The 19,746-nt window shown below is 36.2% G+C and overlaps 1 protein-coding gene across 3 annotated transcripts in view; it reads right to left on the bottom strand.

Annotated features, from left to right (window-relative positions):
* LOC110100151 (protein DEHYDRATION-INDUCED 19 homolog 2) overlaps positions 1 to 19,746 on the bottom strand; it is a 44,688-nt gene that overhangs the window by 16,052 nt on the left and 8,890 nt on the right. For 2 of the 3 annotated variants that reach the window (XM_028692026.1, XM_020827580.2), the window contains exons 3-4: positions 18,087 to 18,137; positions 17,661 to 17,923 (exon numbers count right to left, since the gene is read on the bottom strand). In XM_028692026.1, coding sequence (XP_028547859.1) covers positions 17,661 to 17,923; positions 18,087 to 18,137 — 314 coding nt within the window. The remainder of the gene's footprint in view (positions 1 to 17,660; positions 17,924 to 18,086; positions 18,138 to 19,746) is intronic. The other variant, XM_020827585.2, reaches the window with a different exon arrangement.

Below are 19,746 nucleotides of genomic sequence, written 5' to 3'. Positions count from 1 at the left end.
CCCAATCAAGATCTCATAATTCCGTTATCCTGGGCCGTCGTCATCCCTGAAGATAGTCGACCCAACCTGATTGAAGGATCATTTTTTACAGTCATAAGTTACTTCGTCTAAGAGTATCTTGTAGACTTGGAGTGAATACTAGATTAAGGAGACCTATTTGAGTCAACCTTAGCTAATAGATGACTTTGTGTCCTATCAAGTATACCCTATAATTCATTACTCAAAAGTTTTGAGCTATTGGAAATGTATAAACTTTAGTCATGATCGTAATTTAATGGCGTCATTTTATGGCAAAACAAAGCGGCCAAAAGACCTTGGTCACAATTATTTACTTGTGGTTCCATTTAGTGACAAAATCATCAATTAGAGGACATGTCCACGTTCATACCGACGAAAGATTGTTTAAGAATGAATCTTAGCAATACGCTCGATACGACATTTGCTCTTTGTGAGCTAAGGTTATTTTCAAAATTTATTGCCCCCAACAAACGCTTACGGAAGATAAGTGAATTTTGCTTTAAGTTTTTCTTAGGTGATAGTTTTATCTGCATGTTCTCACAATTTTGGAAATTATTTACTTACAAACATTTATTGAAATTTAATCCCCTCATCAATTAATTTTGGAATTTGGAGTATTTTTGAGAAATAAGTAGTCCTTTCCGGTTGAAATTTTTTGTCAACATGACTATCATCGAGATGACGTTGAGATCACTTTAAAATATTCATATTTGCAATAGGATTTAGAGGCATTTAAAAAGGTGTAGGGCCCCCTTGGTTGAGATTCACTCTCAACACGGCCACATCGAGGGAAATTTTATTTTGTTGTTTAAACTTTGTCAACTTTATTCACCTGTTAGCAGAGGGTCGAGTTTAACTACTACTTTTAGAGATTATCATATAAGTGTTGAAACCTATGATGCACCGACACTTCGTTTAAAGAGGGTATGCAATGTCGGACACGTGTCGAACACGGACACGCATCGGACACGGCATGGACACGTGTCCAACACTGCATTGGAATGTCGCAATTTAAAAAATTAAATTAAAATCGGACACGCGTGTCGAACACGCGTGTCCGGTTATTAAATGAGGTATCTCTAGGTACATGCTCAGTTTCACTAGGTACATGCTCGGTACTGCTTAGTGCATGCTCGGTACTGCTCAATATATGCTCGGTACCGCTAAGTACATGCTCGGTACCGCTAGTTACATGCTCTATACCGCTCAGTACTGCTAGGTACATGCTCAGTACCGCTAGGTACATGCTCAGTACTGCTAGGTACATGCTCGGTATCACTTGGTATCTTCCCATACAAACAACTTACGAACTTTAAAAACAAGCAGAACTTCAAAATTACTCTTACAATAAAATTTTGTTCCGGGGGCGCTGACCCCGGAAACCCCTACAGATCGAACCCCTCCTGCCCCCTTGGACCCCCGGCATACCGGTATATTGTTGTATTCATGTTGTCTTATTATTGGGATATTTTGATTTCACTTCATATCAATTTAATTTAATGTATTCATATGTATGATTAGTTTGTCATTTTTACTATAATGTCACCTTAATTTCTATATATTATATTAAAAAATTATTATGCCTTGTCCACGCCATACCCGTGTCCTATATTTTTAAAATTTGTCGTGTCCTGTGTCCGTGTCGCCGTGTCGATGCATCATAGGTTGAAACTAAGAGCCTATATTTTAATATTGAATTTCTTTTAAGGAGGCCTAATATGAACTTTAAAATCAAATTTTATTGGAGATTTCAAAATCATATATTCGCATTTAAATTTAAGTCTTCTCAACTCTAGTCCTTCTAAGGAGGATTGGACTTGAAACATTAAAATTCATTTTTTTCATTTTAGCTCGCCCACACAACATCCTTGGTTGTTAAATTTAAGTGTTTAACACGATCTTCAAATCCCATGCGGGATAAATTTTTTTTAAAATGGCATGCGCCTTTAATGTGTTTGCACTATGCAGTTGGTTGCTCTTCAGTGTATTTGCATGGTGAATTCACATACCTTGAATGTGTTAACATGCTTTTTAGAGCGAGGGATTTAAAAACACATTCATAATTTTCAATCCAAAAAGTGTTCTTGAACATCAAGCTTATATATTCATTGCGCTAGTTGGAGCACATACAAACTTGCCACTTTCAAGAGAGATTATTTTGTACAACTTTTAATGTCCTTGCACAATTTTTAATACACCCATATAATGCTTGTATGCAATATCCGGTTACTAGAGGCATTTGCACACTTCTCAAGGAAATTTTAGTAGAGTTTGAGGACTGTCTTGGGTTGTATGCACATGATTTGAAAATATCCTAATTAGGTTGTCTTCACATTTCTTGTATGAATTTTGAGATGTTGCGCATCAGGATTTGAAAATTGTCTTGCAAAATTCATGCACTTGACAATACTGCACAAACTTCAATTTAAATATTTATATTTTGCAATTTTAGGCGATCTTCTTGCTTGCAAAAAAGGGGTTCTGGATTTGGTGGCAACAAATGCAAAATTGGAGCAAATATGGGAAAAAGTACAAGCACGAGAATGGGCACGTTTTTCCCATGTCATACTTTACGAATTACAATATTATTATTTAATTATAGTTGGAGAAATCACAGGGCTTTTCCTCTTCTTATAAATATGAGGGGAACGGGAGAGTTATTTCTCCAATTTCAAAGCTTTAGATTTCATTTGAGCATGAGTTGCAGGTTTCTTGGAATTTTTTTAGGTTCAGCTCATGCTTGGGCGAGCTTGCTAGTTCAATTTAGTTACCAGTATGTCTTGTTCCCTATTTGATATTTTATTTTTTTAATCTTGCTTGCATATTTTTTAAGTGCTTGATTTACATAACTATTATTAAGATTAGTTAAATTTTGCAAGCCTTACATCAACTGTAATGTATTATAAGTCCTAGTCAATTCCAGTAGCTTTCCGACCTCTCCCCAACGTAGGATAATTCTACGGGGAATATGGGTCTAATCACCACATCAAAAAGGCATATATAAGATATTGCATGAGAAAATTTAGGATTGGTAAGAACACCTCGCCACATTGCACAAGCTCCTAACCAGGTTCCTTTTGCCACACTAAAAAAAAAAAGTATACTCAAATTGTTGGCAATATTATTATTATTCTCCAAATGTGCTCAACAAACCACTACTCCACAGCATTCATGGCCAACAAGGCCTCATCTAGATTTTCCTTGTCAATAGCCTTTTCATTTCATGAGGTATAATCCATCCCCACACAACATTTGGAAATGGCTCCATCTTGAAAAGCTAGAATTGCATGCAACTAAAGCCATCTCCTACTCATAGTAGGTCACGCCAAACTTTTCCTTAACACAAAAATGGTGATCTTTCTGTTCTTGCTACGCAAGTTGTCATAATTTCCCATAAAGCTTATACTTATATATATATATATATATATATATATAGAGAGAGAGAGAGAGAGAGAGAGAGAGACATAAATTTTAAGCCCTAATGTCTAGTCGGACTCAATTCGTTACCACATTCTCTCTCCCACATGCAACCATCTCTCCGCAAGCACTGCCACAACACGATAGGACTTGATGATCAAAACAGCACACAACAATAAAAAAAAACAACAACTTACTCCAAATAGATCAAAAAATAACACAAAGAGAGCTGTTTTTACTAATTTCCAAACAAAACAAGACAATATACAAGTTGATTCACTGTTCGAGAGGTGAATCGTCTCTCCCACAATTCCTAGCAGCTATTAGGAACCCAAAATCTCACAAAAATTGCTGCAAGAATTCAAAACATAACATAAAAACCCCAACCCACTATAATCTCCTCCATTAAACAGCTCAAATCCCCCCCTAATAAATGCCCCTTGAATCTTTCCCAAAGAGCCCCCTCCTTTCCCAAAGAGTTTCCTCCTAAAGCCTCTTCTCCTATAGGTGATAAAAGAGGAGTTGGACCCCACATGGGCAATTGAATTATTGTTGCCAGCTGTATCAATACTCCCCTCCCAAAAAGTCACCTTATCCTCAAGATGAAAAAAGGAAAATTGCTTCTAAATAATACTATAAGGCTCACATGTTGCCTCATATTCTAGTAAATCCTTCCACTTGATCAGCACCTCCTTGATCCCCTTATCTCCTTGGTGCACCCTTTTCACCTCCAATGGTTCTAATATCACCTCCTTATCCTCTAACAATGTGGTCGATAGTGCGGGCGAGGGTATGTGGTTTCTAATGGCTTGTCTCAGTTGCGATACATGAAATACAGGATGAATGGCTTAGGTCGGTGACAATCGTAGGCAACATGCTACTGAGCCAATGCACTCCACTACCTCGTAGGGTCCAAAGTAGCAGGGAGGGAAGCTTCACATTCCTTCGTCAAGCCAAAGTCCTCTGTCTGTAAGGCTAGATCTTCAAATAAACCATGTCCCCAACCTCCTATGTCCATCCGTCTGTTTCTTCATGATTTGTTGTGCTCTCTGTAGATGTTCCTTCAATTCTGCCAAAATTTGATCTCTTTCTCCCAAGTATTGCTCCACTGATGACACTGGTTTGTTGCCTTGCCCATAATGTATCAGATGAGGTGTATCCCTCCTATATAAAATTTTAAATGGCGTTGTCTGGGCCGCTGTATGATATGAAGTGTTATACTTATACGAATATTCCACCCAGGCTAACCATTTAGCCCACATCTTTGGTGTATCTGATACAAAGCAACGAAGATAAGAGATTTACCACCTCCATCTGACCATCTGTCTAGGGGTGATAAGTTGTACTCCTCTTCAGGATAGTCCCCTGCATCTTGAATAACCCCCTCCAGAAGTGGCTCAAAAAGACATTATCCCAATCGGACACAATGGACTCGGGTATGCCATGCAAACGAACCACCTCTCTAATGAATGTGGCTACCATCGACACCGCAGTGTAAGGGTGGCGTAAGGGAACGAAATGAGTATATTTGCTCAATCTATCCACCACCACTAGAATCACAGTAAAGTCCCTCAATGAAGTCCAAGTCACCTCTTCCCACGCCTTCTCGAGTAATGCTAATGGTTGTAGAAGACCACCTGGAGCCATAGCTAGTTATTTGTGACTCTGACACACATCACAACTGGCCACCAACTCCTCTACATCCTTCTGTATGCCCACCCAGTATAGCTTTGTTTCCAGTCTATGTTATGTCTTTTGAACTCTTGAATGCCCCCCAATAGTTGTACCATGAAACTCCTGCAACAAATAAGGAAAGTGTGGCGATTTCCTCGAAAGCACAAACCATCCCTAATATAGCAGCTTCAGACCCATCAAAGAATAACCAGGATGGCTATCCTTGTCATATAGCAAGTCCCCTCTGATCTTACTCAACTCCTCATCCTGCTCGCACTCATGCTTCAAAGCCTCCCAATCCACCACCACGGGAATAGATAAAGCCATAACTTAAGGGTCTTCACTACGCTTGGAGAGAGCATCTACTGCTTTATTTTCTAACCCGAGCTTGTACTAAATCTCAAAGTCATAACCCAACAACTTGGAAAGCCACCGCTGATGCTCCTCTATCACCATCCTTTGCTCTAACAGAAACTTCAAACTTCTTTGGTTGGTCCTGACTATGAAGTGTCTTCTAATAGATAAAGTCGCCACTTCTGTATTGCCAACACTATCGCCATCAACTCTCTTTCATACACTGATTTTAGCTTGGCCCTAGCGGTCAAAACATGGCTGAAATAAGCTATGGGTCTCTAACTCTGCATAAGAACTGCTCCTAACCCAAAACATGATGCATCAGTCTCCACTACAAACGGTTGGCTGAAATTTGATAGTGCTAACACAAGGACACTTATCATGGCTTTCTTCAGCTGCACAAATTTCTGGGTGGCTACCACCCCCCATTTGAAACTATCCTTCAATTTCTCTGTCAATGGCCATGCTATAGAACTGTATCCCTCACAAACTTTCTGTAGTATCCTGTGAGTCCCAAGAACCCTCTCAACTCCTTCAGGGTTTTAGGTAAGGGCCACTCCAACATATCCTCTATCTTAGAAAAATCTGCAGCTACTCCTGATTTGGATCCTACATGTCCCAAATACTCCACCCTTTGTTGTGCAAAGGAACACTTCTTCAAATTGGCATACAGTTGATGTTCCTTCAATGTCACTAACACTACCCTCAAGTATTTCACATGCTCTACCTCAGACCGATTATACACTAAAATATCATCGAAAAAAACCAATACAAACTTGCGGAAGTAGGGCTGAAATAACTTGTTCATAAGCGACTGGAAGATAGCTGGGGCATTGGTAAGCCCAAAAGGCATCAATAAGAACTTGTAGTGGCCTTCATGAGTCCTAAAAGCAGCTTTTTGGATGTCAACGGGCTGCATTATAATCTGATGATATCCCGATTTCAGATCAATCTTATAGAACATCATCGCTTCATATAATTCATTCAACAACTCATCAATGATCACTATAGAAAACTTATCCAACATTGTTTCCTTATTCAGAGCCCGGTAATCTACACAAAATCTCCAACCACTATCCTTCTTCTTCACCAACAACACCAGACTGGAGAAGGGACTAACACTAGGACGAATGATCTGGGCCTCCAACATCTCCTTGATCAGTCTCTCAATTTCATCTTTATGAACTTGTGGGTACCGATAGGTTCGAACACTGATAGGGGATACTCCCTCCTTCAGGATGATGGCATTCTCATACTCCCTTGGGGGAGGTAGGCCTTGAGGCAGCTAGAACACCTCACTAATTATTGTAGGAGTGGTTGGATTATCTCTAGAACCTCCTCCTCTTTCCTCATACTTTCTCCTTCCTCGAGGCTCTGGAGCTCCACCAAGAATCCCATCACTGCTCCCTGGATTGCCCTCACTAAGGTCTTGAGAGAAACCTTAGTTTTGGACAGACTAGGATCCCCTCTGATTCTCACCTTCCTTCCTCTCACCATGAATTCCATAATTAATGCTTTTCAGTCCACCTTAGTTTCCCCATATGTTTGTAACCACTTCATGCCCAAAATTACATCTGTGCTCCCTAACTCCGATGGTAGAAAATCCTCCTTCACTTGGATCTCCTACATTGTCACCATCAACCCTAGGCAGATGCCTTTACTCTTCTCCATCTTCCTTGTTCCCATCATCATCCCAAAACAAACAGTGTCAACTAGCTTTAGCCTCAATCGGTACACCACCTGGTTGGAGATGAAGTTGTGGGTTGCCCCACTGTCTGCCAGAACTATCACTGATTCTCCTCCTATCTCTCCCATCACCTTCATTTTGTGATTTGAGGTAAACCCCACCACTGAGTTTAGGGAGACCTCTGCCACATCTAGGTGCAAATGCCCCTCATCAATCACCTCCTCCTCAAGACTCTCCTCCTCATTATAGACTGTAAGTACCTGCAGCGAACGATCCTTGTAGCAGTGGCCCGGCATAAATTTCTCATCACAACGGAAACACAATCCCTTACCCTGCTTCTCTTAAACTTGTCTCAATCAGCCGCTTGAAATTTCCCCCTTATCGTGTTCCTAATCCCCTATCCTTGGGTACTTCTCTTTGAATGGGCATAGGTTGTACCTTTGGTGCCAAAAAAGTAGTCATCGTCCGGTATGAAGCTCCCAAATTGTTGCCTTTGCTGCTTTCTCAAGTGAGTTTTTGCCCTCCATCAACTGGGCTAGCTCCATGGCCTCCCCCAACCCTCTTGACCTCAATAACCGAACAGCGGACCTAATTTTTGGCTTGAGTCACTTCAGGAAATTCTCCTCCAATACTGTCTCAGAAAGCCTCCCCAATCGGCTAGAAAGATATTCAAACCTGTTCCGATAATCCATCACTGTCCCTTCGTGAACAAGAGCAAAGAACTGCTCGTAAAAGTCTCCTTCCCGACTAGTTCGGAAACATTCTAATAAGTCATCTTTGAACTCCCTCCACATTCGAATTGGTTCTCTCATGTCTCTCCACTGATACCAAGACAAGGCCTCCCCCTCAAAGCATAAAGCCACCGCCGTAAGTCTCTCTTCCTCCATCAGCCCATTCACTGCAAAGTATCTCTCCACACTATAGATCCATCCATGACCATCTTCCGCTTCAAAAACAGGCATCTTCAATTTTCTTACTCTCGGATCACCTCCGCTCCAACTTCCTCTTCCACCTCCTACTCCCATATAGCGATTGTTGTGATCTCTCCATTGTTCTCTCCAACTTCTCCTCCTTTCATAGAAATCATCTTCCTCAAAATCAGCCCTATTTATTTCTTCCTCCCCATTTTTCCTCATACTATATCCTTCACCCATTTCCCTCCTGATTATATGTTCAAGAGCTGGCATATTTTCCCTATCGTCCAAGATTTATACCTCTAGATCATCACTTATTGTGCCGATATTGGGGTTTCCCCCGCTTCCTTGGCCACCCGCCGGTCCCCTCGCCTCTGATGTTGCCGGTTGGATGTGAAGCTCCAATATTTTCTTCATCATGTCCTCTAGGTTACAAAACCTTCCTTCCATAGATGAAATCCTTTCCTCAACTTCAAATTTGAATTGACTAACTTCTCCTTCTAGTTTATCTTCCAAAGCATCCACTTTCTTCAGCGCCATAGGTCCTGAATCTTGCTCTGATACCAATTTGATAGGACTTGATGATCAAAACAGCACACAACAATATAAAAAAATAGCAACCTACTCCAAATAGATCAAGAAATAACACAAAGAGAGCTATTTTTGCTAATTTCCAAGTAAAGCAAGACAAGATACAAGTTGATTCACTGTTCGAGAGGTGAATCGTCTCTCCCACAATTTCTAGCAACTACTAGGAACCCAAAACCACACAAAACCTGTTGCAAGAATTCAAAACATAACATAAAAATCCCGACCCGCCATAATCTCCTCCCTTAAATAGCTCAAATCCCTCCTAATAAATGCCTTTGATATCTAATAAATGCCCCTTACATCTTTCTCAAAGAGTCCCCTCCTTTTCCAAAGAGTTTCCTCCCAAAGCCTCTTCTCCTATAGGTGATAAAAGAGGCGTTGGGCCCCACATGGCAGCTGAATTATTGCTGCCAGCTGTATCACAACATTTCACCTGTAAGTCATAGTGCCATCACTCTTCCCTGTGAGATCTATCTCCAGTTCCCGCCCATGACACTATACCTACAAAGTACTCTCCATGCACCATCCAACATGCCTTACAATCCTTATCAAGCCTATCTCTCGCTAGGCATTTTTAGCTGGCAAGCTTGAACTTCCAGCTTTTTGAAGGTCAGATAAAGTGGTGCGATTAAAAGTAAGCTATCATGCAATAAATCGAAGGAGAAATTTTTCTTTTAATGGAAGAACAAGTTAGAAGTTGCCTCTTAATTTCATCAAAACAACTTGTTAAAATGCAAATTATCCTTCATATTGGATGATAATTATGATAATTGATAAATAGTGAAAATTGTTCATATAATGGCAAAATAAACATTTCAATAAATGTCGTATGAATAATTTTTCTATCACATTCGAGTTGCTTTCGGGCAGGATTGGAACTTCCAACAACAACAACAACAAACAACATCAAGCCTTTATCCCACTACGTGAGGTCGGCTACATGAATCCTTTTTCTCCATTGTGTCCTATTAAAAGTCAAAATCTCGTTTAAATCTAATAAAGAAAGGTCATTCCTAATATTTTCTAACTAAGTCTTTTTAGGTCTACCCCTACCTTTCTTAACATAAGTCAAATCTAATACCTCTACTCTCCTAACCGGGTCATCGCAAGGCCGCCGTTTTATGTGACCAAACCATCTAAGGCGACTTTCTCTAATCTTATCTTCTACAGAATTGGAACTTCCACAACACAAAATATTATAACAAAATATGTAAAATTCTGAGTTAAGAAAATAGAGCTTGACTGCAAGCCTGCCCAAATAGAAGCAATAGTTCAACACAACTTCAGCAGCAGCACTGCTTCTCACTTAATTTTTTGAACGACAACAGGCATATTAAACGAAACCTTTTTTTTTTTTATTAAACAAAACCTATGATTCTTAACAAAGGGCACATGCACTAGGAGCCTTGCAGCCATTATGTACTTGGGGTGTGATGGCAAGATCTTTCAGTGTAGCAGGTACCCTTATGTTGTTGATGGTTGGTAGTGGTAATGATATTTTGGTTGGCTATGAAGGCTATGGTGGAGGCTCAGAGGTATGGTGAAGAGGGGATTTATTTATGGACTTTGGACAATGGAGAGTGTATGATTTAACTTGTTTTGGTGTAGCCGAGAGGTGTTGAAGCATCCAAGAGGATTGTGGGCCTTCGAGGGAAAAGGGAAGATGCTAATAGGACTTGGAGGAATCTAGGATTTATGATGAAAAAACCAAACCCAAAAAGGAAAGACTAGGAATTTTGATGTGGAGGGATGGGAGCTGAAGGTGGACAACCTTCTGTAAAACCCGAAAAAGAAGATCGTAGATTGTCGCACGCTTTCGATGCGTCACGATGAGACTTAAGTGAAAATTTAAGATTTACGGAATTTGACGAAAATAATTTTATAAATTCCTACTCAAAATTCTGATTGTTTTGATATATAAAATCTATACCTAATTTTGCTTATTTTAGAAATTAAAATTTATCGAAGTCTCTAAATACCAATTTTACCCCTAAGCGAATAGAAGGCCAGATTTGTTTAAGTGAGGGCATATGAGTCAATTTGCAAAACCCTTTCTCTAATTTATACCAACCGAACCCTCCTCCCTCCCCATTCGCACGATTTGAGCGGAAAAACGAAAGGGACGGACCATGAGGCGTCGGGCAAGGGGCGACGGGCACGATTCCGGAGGCGATTTTCCGGTGAGAAAATTTAGGGAAATCGAAGAGGAGGTCAAGGGAAAAAGAAGGTATGTCTTAGAAACTTATTTCCTCTTCTCAATCTCAGGATTTTTAGAGATGAAAGTTCTAGGGTTTTTCCAAAATTTCGTTCTCTTCCAAATTTCTCTTTACGAAATCAATAGAAAGGATTTAGGAGAATGTTTTAATGATAGAAATGAAGTTTTTGGAGGATTTTTTGGAAATTGGAAAGTTAGGATTTTTACAAAAAAATTAATTTCTATAAAGTGCTTTTACGAAAATTGTTTCTAAACTCTAAAGGCATTAGGAAGGTTTTTAAAACAAAATTTTGAGTTTTTAATGAATTCATTTTTAATAATTTCTTAATTAATTTTAATCCGAAAATGGTTAACCAAATTATTAATTATGTTTAGGGATAATTTTGAGATAAAGATTTGAGCGAAATTGAAGATTTAGGATTTCCTAAAATTTGGATTTTTAATAATTTCGAAAATAAAAAAATTAATTATTTTAATTATTGAAAATAATTGTGATGTATGCTTAGTTCAGTTATAATTATCTTTAGGTGTGAATTAAGGAGACGACAAGTGGTTAAACAACGTCGTGCAGCGTTGTGGTAGTTGTTAGCTACTTGCAAGGTAGGTGATTACATTTAAATTAAGTTTATGAAATTTAATTAAGTTTTATTGCACTTTCAAAAATGTTTCAAGTTAATGTTTATATTTTCTTATTTATTGCTTTAGCTTTGCTTTTATTATTTATACATAATTATGGCACGTTACTTAGAATGTTAAAGTAAATTAAACAACTTCATGCATAAGAGATACAAAGTTTTCTTTACCCGAAAAACATTTAAGATCATATGATGCATTGAATAGTTTCTAATCCCTTCATGAATATAAGTATTATAAAGTGCATGTGTATGTTGATTCGGAAGTGCCAAAATGGTAATGGGGTTCTATGGAGTCAAATGGTAATAGGGTTCTTCGGAGCCAAATGGTAAAAGAAATGATCAAAAGACTGTGTACCTGATCAGTACAAAACTCTAGTACTTCCGGGACAGGTGTTTATCATATTATGATTATAAAATTTATGCATTTAATGAAAAGATTTAAGGAAAATGAAAGTTTATGAAAAAGGAAGAATGAATGATTTAAGTAAATATTTTAAACAATGATTATGAAATGTTTTATGAAATCATACCAATAAATGTTTATTATGATCCATTCTTGTTTCATTTTGATGCTTAATGACATGTTTAAGAAAGAAAAGAAAAATATTTCATGAATTTAAGATAAATGTTTTTCATCTGCTGAGCGTTGATTCATCCTATTATTGGAAATATTTTTCAGGAGAAATTATTAATAAGTGATGGCTACGAGACGACAGTATACCTACCGTCGTAGAGGACCTCAGGAAGAAAGGTTCTTATGTTTTCTGTTGATGTTGATGTTTTTAGCAGTTGTGTGAGAAGAAACAAATTTGGACAACTTTGGTATTGATGTTTTTAATGGCTCTTTCTTACTTATGTATTGAGAATATTCATGTTCCATTATAAAAATTAAATGAAATTGATTATGGTTTACATGTGTTTTCCGTACGACCGATTGTTTCCGCCCCGTTATTTCGGGCTAGCCGGGCGGGATCGTGACACCTTCAGTCTTGTGGAATGAGATATTTAGGGTTGCTGAGGTGTTAAAATTGTCAGCTAGGATTAGGATTATTTAAGGGATGGATCAGCCATCAAGTTTCATCAAGTATATTGCTCATAAAAAAAATCCTTTAATCATTAACAAATACCTCAATGAGAGAACATTATGATATTTAAACGAAAAAAAAAACATAAAGTTCAACTATAAGGAGAAAGTGGAGGGACTGGCCACATTCTTGAATTTTGAATTTCATGATCTTTGAAATGGATAGATGGACTTGTAGGAAAAGCATTGAACCAAGTCTTGATTTATACAACCATTTGAATTTTGAATTTGAAGAAGGGGTCCACCACATGAATGCTTCTTGGATAATGTTCACCAACCAAACCCCCTCACAACTACCTCCCAACCAAATTCCCAACTCTCAATTAACTATCAACTACCTTTTAACCACCTTTCAATGAACTTCTAGCAAACTTTCAATTAACTTTTGAAATTTAAAATTACAATTATCATTGGAATAAAACATCATATGAAGTGTTGGTGATCTTGGGTTGTTATGCTTCTTGGAGGCCAAGAAGTGAGGCACCTTTAGAGTAAGTATAAACTCCCAAAAGAAAATAGAAGTGAGGGAAAGGAGAGGAAACCAAAAATAATAATTCAAACCATTTTGATTAAAATAGAGGCTATTTATACTACTTTGGTAGACCAAATTTACAAGATAGACATGATCTACCTAACACCTGCATTTAAAATAACTGAGATAAACCCGATCTACTTCAACAAAAAGAATAAAAATAAAATAATGCTAATTACATATTGGTGCTAATTACACATTGGTAGACCACTTTTAATGTTGCCAATCTTGACTATTTTGAAATTCTTCTTCTTCTTTGATAGACTTTCATAATTGTTGGTTGGTCCTTCATATTGGTACCCCATTCATCATAATTTGCTCTTGGAGGTGACCATCCATTCAAATAAGGATGTGAAATCCCAAATCTCTAGCGTATTCACATGCTCCATTATGTTCTTGATTGGAGTTGTAATCTTGTACTACATAACTATGCTACCTACAATGGACAACATTTCTTTTGTGCTTGCTTACCACTACTTGTTCTTCCTTTTGACATTCCTACACTTGTTACCATTGGTCTGGGCTGCTCTTGAACGCTTCTAAAGCCTCCATACATAGCAATGCCATCATTAATCACCATTGCCTGTTCCTCCAACTAACATTGCTACACTGTTTCCTCTAGACCTTGAATCTCCTACAAACAAATAGAATTCCAACTTCATTTGACGCTAATATCTCAAGGTCGCAATTCCATTTTATTCATGGCATAGTAATGCCATTGGAGCCTGCATCACAATCTACTCTAGTATCAATCCACAATATCAATTTATTCATGGCATAGCAACGTCATTGGAATCTACAACACAATCTATTGTTAGATCCATCCGTTATTTCACCTTAGGATCTATTGCCCCATGCTCTACCATTCTTCTCCATGCTGACCTTGGAAATCGGAATCGACTGCTCCATGCTCTACCATTCTTCTCCATGTTGCCTGTCAAGTCATTCACAATCTTTAGTTTGCCCCACACCTACTCAGGACAAATTACCAGCTGCCTTTCTTCTGTTTTTGCTCTTATAACCCAACTACAAAGCCTTACACTTGGGGGTTGAACAAGGAAAATGATAAATATGGGGTTTGGGTCTAAATTCAATTAGAATAGATATACCTGACCAGCACCATTTTAAATATTAGCCCAATACTGGACTGGTACAACCCGTTTCCACCGATCTCCAACCTCTTGCAAATTAAAGCGGTCCTATCACATGTAGGTTGCATAAAAACCCAAATCAAACTAGTTCAAGTAAACTTATAATAATTTTGATTTGAAAACGTTGAGCAAATCTATAAGCTCGGTTAATCTAGATTAACTAAGTGGGTGGATCAAGATTGAAGTGATCAAAACCAAACCATTTTGATCACCGTGCAACATATTCATAGTCAAAGAAATAAATTTAACATGGCTACAAATCAGATAAACAATCTAATTAAGCTTAAGGCCCTTTCTATTCAGATAGAGTAATTAGGTTAAGCCTAATTTTCATGGTATTAGGTCAATATCAAATGTCTAAGAAACCCCTCAACATGGCCAAAGTTTACTCCAAATTCATGCTTAAGCAAGAATAAACCAAACGGACCAAAATAATAGTCACCTTACTATAGCTAAACTCCTTCTGAAGTAGGTCAATGTTCATTCCAAAAACCATTCCATGACATTAAACCATAAAAACTTCAGCTTATTTGTAATTAAAATTAACTTTAAACTACTAAATAGCATATCTTCTTATTGGCAACTGTTTGAATAAGGAAATGAACAGTTATTAACAAATACTCGTCTAACAATCAATGAATACAAATATACTGAATAGACCCTCATTTGAAATAAAAACAAAAACTGAAAATATTATTTTGAGAAGTTATTAAAAAAATTAATTAAAAATTTTTAAAAGAGCATAATGTACATAATAATGAAGTAAATTATTGAGATAATTTGATCCAAAAAGTAAAATTATGCTAGCTCTATAAGATGTTCAAATGTAATACTAATGCATCATGGGTTCACATGAGATGCTTCTTGAGAACTAGAGAATTATGAGAGATAATGTCTAAGTTTTATTAACAAAAATATTTTCAAATAAAATTATTTAAACACGAGATGTTTAGGATTGCATTACTTATTAGTGAACGCAGACTTGAAAAAATCACATGGGGTTCAACTATTTATTTTGATTTAATTCACTGAATGGAAGGAGTCCTATATGAAAAATCTTTTAATGAAAAAGTATAAATGAAAAAAAGACTCTTTATGTGATTTTTATTGATCTTCAAAGTTTGTGATCAATAACCATAATAACAAATTCAATGCAATTTAAGAAAAAAAATTTGCCAAATATTTTAGATTACTAAAGATATGTATAATGAAAAATTCACAATTAAAAAGTTAGATATGACTAAAAATTTTACAACAGCAAAAGAATTATATGAAAGAACATTCTAAAATCTATATCTTTTTTATTGATTGCTAAGATACTTATGAAGTGTATTCAAGTTAAGTTTCTTGGTTTATGTCATTTGCCATTATATAAGTTAATTAATAAAATTTTCTTGCAATGAGGAGATATTTGAAAACATAGCAGCCATAAGAATAGTTGGAAAAATATAAGCATCCGATAACAAATTTAGTGAATGCGATATTAATAATTATCAATCAATCAATGAAAATCAAATAATAACTCTGCATAAGTGTTCAAATATCATGGAGATAATATGCAAAGGATGAGGATACAAGCCCGAAAGTTAAAGTTTGCCTGAAAAATAAAAAAGGTGTCTCAAAGGGTAAGCTGTGATAATATATTGGAGATGTAATACTAATAATTTGTTCAAAACTTAAAACTCGTCTGAAAATCGCTGGAATTTTAGTCAACTTCAAATCAAAATCAATTTGCTATACCCAATGATGGCTTGCTCGATTCAGTTTGAGAAAATACATGCACATTAATGACATATGTAATTAATATTGAGTAAACATATTAATATAAGCATATAAATATATTCAATATTCAATACAATTTTAAATTTTGTTTTATTTAAATAAAGAGACTCAAGTCAACTCGAAATTGCTCACTTTTAACTCGAATCGAACGAGTGAGGGCTTGTTTGATCAAACTCGACTGTGAGGCTTGCTCCGTTGAACTCAACTCAATGCCAACATTATTGGGATGAAAAGGTAAATGTTATAGATTATAATTAAACAAGCTATATTTTATGAATATAAAAGTCGGGCCCAAAAGAATTAATAAGTAGTCAAGTCAATCGTAGTAGAAATGAGAATGTTAAGATAGATGTATGCCAAAATAATAGAGGGGTATATATAAATGATTATAAGAGAGTGATCACACGGGAGTGGCACTATTGATGATAAAGTAATGGAATATAGGCCTAAGTAGTTCGGACATGCATAATGGAGGGTAAAAGATGCACGGAAAATATAGGTAAATGAAATTAACATGGAAACTTCAAGAAGAAAAAAAATGGAGTAGAAAAAACATACAACAACAACAACAACATCAAGCCTTTATCCCACTACGTGGGGTCGGCTACATGAATCCTTTTTCTCCATTGTGTCCTATTAAAATTCAAATTCTCGTTTAAATCTAATAAAGAAAGGTCATTCCTAATATTTTCTAACCAAGTCTTTTTAGGTCTACCCCTACCTTTCTTAACATAAGTCAAATCTAATACCTCTACTCTCCTAACCGGGTCATCGCAAGGCCGCCGTTTTATGTGACCAAACCATCTAAGGCGACTCTCTCTAATCTTATCTTCTACTGGAGCTACTCCAACCTTTTCACGTATATGCTCATTTCGTATCCTATCTCTAAGGGTAAAGCCACTCATCCACCTGAGCATCCTCATCTCTGCCACACTTAACTTAGTATTATGCTTCTCTTTTAATGGCCAACATTCGGCACCATAAAGCATTGCAAGCCTCACTACCATCTTATAGAATTTTCCCTTAAGTTTGAGGGGTACATTTCTATCACATAACAAGCCCGATGCATTCCTCCACTTCAACCATCTAACTTGAATTCTGCTGATAATATCCCCATCTATTTCACCATCACTCTGAACAATAGATCCAAGATATCTAAAACGTGTACTCTTATTAATGACTTGATCGCCCAAAGTCACAATCCCCTCACTAGGTCTATTACTACTAAAATTACACTCCATATATTCCGTTTTAGATCTACTCAAGCGAAAACCTTTAGACTCTAAGGTACTAAAACAAAAATAAATGAAGAATGATGAGTTACAAAAAAAATCCTAACTAGTCAAGAAAAGGCAACTAACGATGATGAAGACCTCCATGTTCATAGTGTCATGCCAATTTTTAGGAGAATGATAAAGCTTCATTCCGATTGACATGTGTGAATCAAGTTGCATGTTAATAAGAAATCTTTACCGACAGCTTATTAAATGTTGAATAAAAGAAAAAATAAAGCTTAAACAAATATTTCTACTTGTATCATCAGAAATTTCCATATTATAATGACAAAAGAACAAAATTACAAAGAAAAACATAAACTTTTCCATACCTTTCTACCATTTTCTCCTCTGAAATCTTGTTTATTCCTTCATCCAAGGGTTCAGGCTCTACTATTCTTGAAGAATCAGCAATAGACACATTACTGATAAATGATGAAAGCAATGGATCAGGTGCCGCATGTGAAGGAGTAATCAATCTTGAAGATCCCCCAAGAAGAGATTGTAAGCTCCCATCCCGTACCTCCTTCCTCAAGAAATTAAGTGCACCATGAGAGCCGGATGAACCTTTTCGCAATCTCCTCTTATGCTGAGAGTAAGTGCACATTAAGGAATTCAAGGCAACTTTTAAAAGGAACTAAATCACAAAAGAAAAAAGTTATTCCATGAGGACAGTGCACGCGTAATTAAATGGAAAGTATTGTGCATAATAATTTAACAATAACAAGAGCCACCAGAAAACTGGAATAAAAGGATATCTTGAAGAAATCAGAATCCACACCTACTCCTCCGGAACAAATAGGACATACCTTCAAAATAAGTGAATGACAGAGATGAGAATAATTTCATGTTATGTTACTGTTCAAAAGAAAAATGGAGAGGCAATGCAAAAACTTCTTAAAGGCATCAATGCAATGGAGTATTTTTTGTCTTTATGAGTGCGCCTCAATGTTTTTTATGTGAGGCTCACACAATATGAGATGCACCTCACCTCAATCTTCGTGAGGTGTGAGCCTCAAAATATTTAGGGCTTAGATATTTTATAAAAAAACATTTTCTTATTAACCCATCATGCCATCTCTATCTCTCGGTCTCACAGTTTCACATCCTAAGCTCCTATGATCCTACCACCTTGGCTTGCACATTCCAACCAACTGCCCCCTTCCTCACCACCACCTCCTTCCTCCTTGTCAAGCCTTCTTATTAAACAAGGGTTAATGGTCTTATCTCTTCTTCACAACATCTCTTACAACCGGTAATCTTAGAATTTTTTTTTTTTCTTAAACCCAAAATTTTTAATTTGTTTATAGATATTATGATTCATAGGAAGATAAATATTCTATACATTCAGGAACCTAAATGGATTGGAGAGAAGATTAAGAAGATTGATAGTTTATGATTTACACTATGGTATTATGGTAAGAGTCGTACTAGAAATGTAGATATGATTATATATGAAAGTTTAAATGATAATTTTGTAAAAATTAATAGAATTGGAAATAGAATTATATTTTTAAATATTGTTATTGATGCTAAAATTATTAATATTATAAGTGCTTATGTTCCTCAAGTAGATTTGAATATATGTTCAAAATTAAAATTTTGGAATGACCTAGGATAATTAATACAAAAGATATCTTCTCTTGAAGAAAATTTTTTTATTGGAGACTTAAATGGACATATTGATAAAGTTGTAGAAGATTTTAAAAGTATTCATGGTGGCTATGGGTTTGGAGAGAATAATGAAGGTGGTAAGACCATATTAGATTTATCTTTAACTTATGATTTTGTAATTCCTAATACATTATTTAAGAAAACAAATAAGCATCTCATCACTTATAAGAATGGATATAGTAAAATTTAGATTGATTATTTTCTTATAAGAAAAATAGATCATTTATATTTTAATGATTGTAAAGTTATTCCGAGCGAAATTTTCTGTAACCAACATAACTTATTAGTTTTGGACTTTAAGATGAAGAGGAAGAAAATAAAAAATAATGTAAATGGACTTTTAAAAAATATTAACAAAAATTTTTTTAAGAGAAAGATACTAGATCTTAATATTTTATCTGTGCATGAAAAAGCTAATGTTATGTGGGAAAAAATAGTTAATGACATTATGTTACAAAAGATGTGCATGGAGAATAAAAAAGAAAAGCTCCTAATAGTAAAAATATTTGGTGGTGGAATCAAAATGTGCAAGAAAAAAAATTAAGAATATTTGTTATGAAAACTAGTATAGATATAAAAATTCTGATAATTGAAAAATATATAAAGAGGCCCGTAAGAAATCTAAGAAAGCAATATGTGATGCAAAGATTTTAGCTTTCAATGATTTATATAATAGATTTGATACTAAGGTGGATGAAAGATATATGTATAAGTTAGCCAAATAAAGAAATAAGAGTAGTGAGG

Source organism: Dendrobium catenatum, unplaced genomic scaffold (genome assembly GCF_001605985.2).
Source record: "Dendrobium catenatum unplaced genomic scaffold, ASM160598v2 original_scaffold_105874, whole genome shotgun sequence".
NCBI lineage: Eukaryota > Viridiplantae > Streptophyta > Magnoliopsida > Asparagales > Orchidaceae > Dendrobium > Dendrobium catenatum.
The sequence above is the reverse complement of the archived record's forward strand: the minus strand, read 5'-3'. Positions and strand labels throughout refer to the sequence as shown.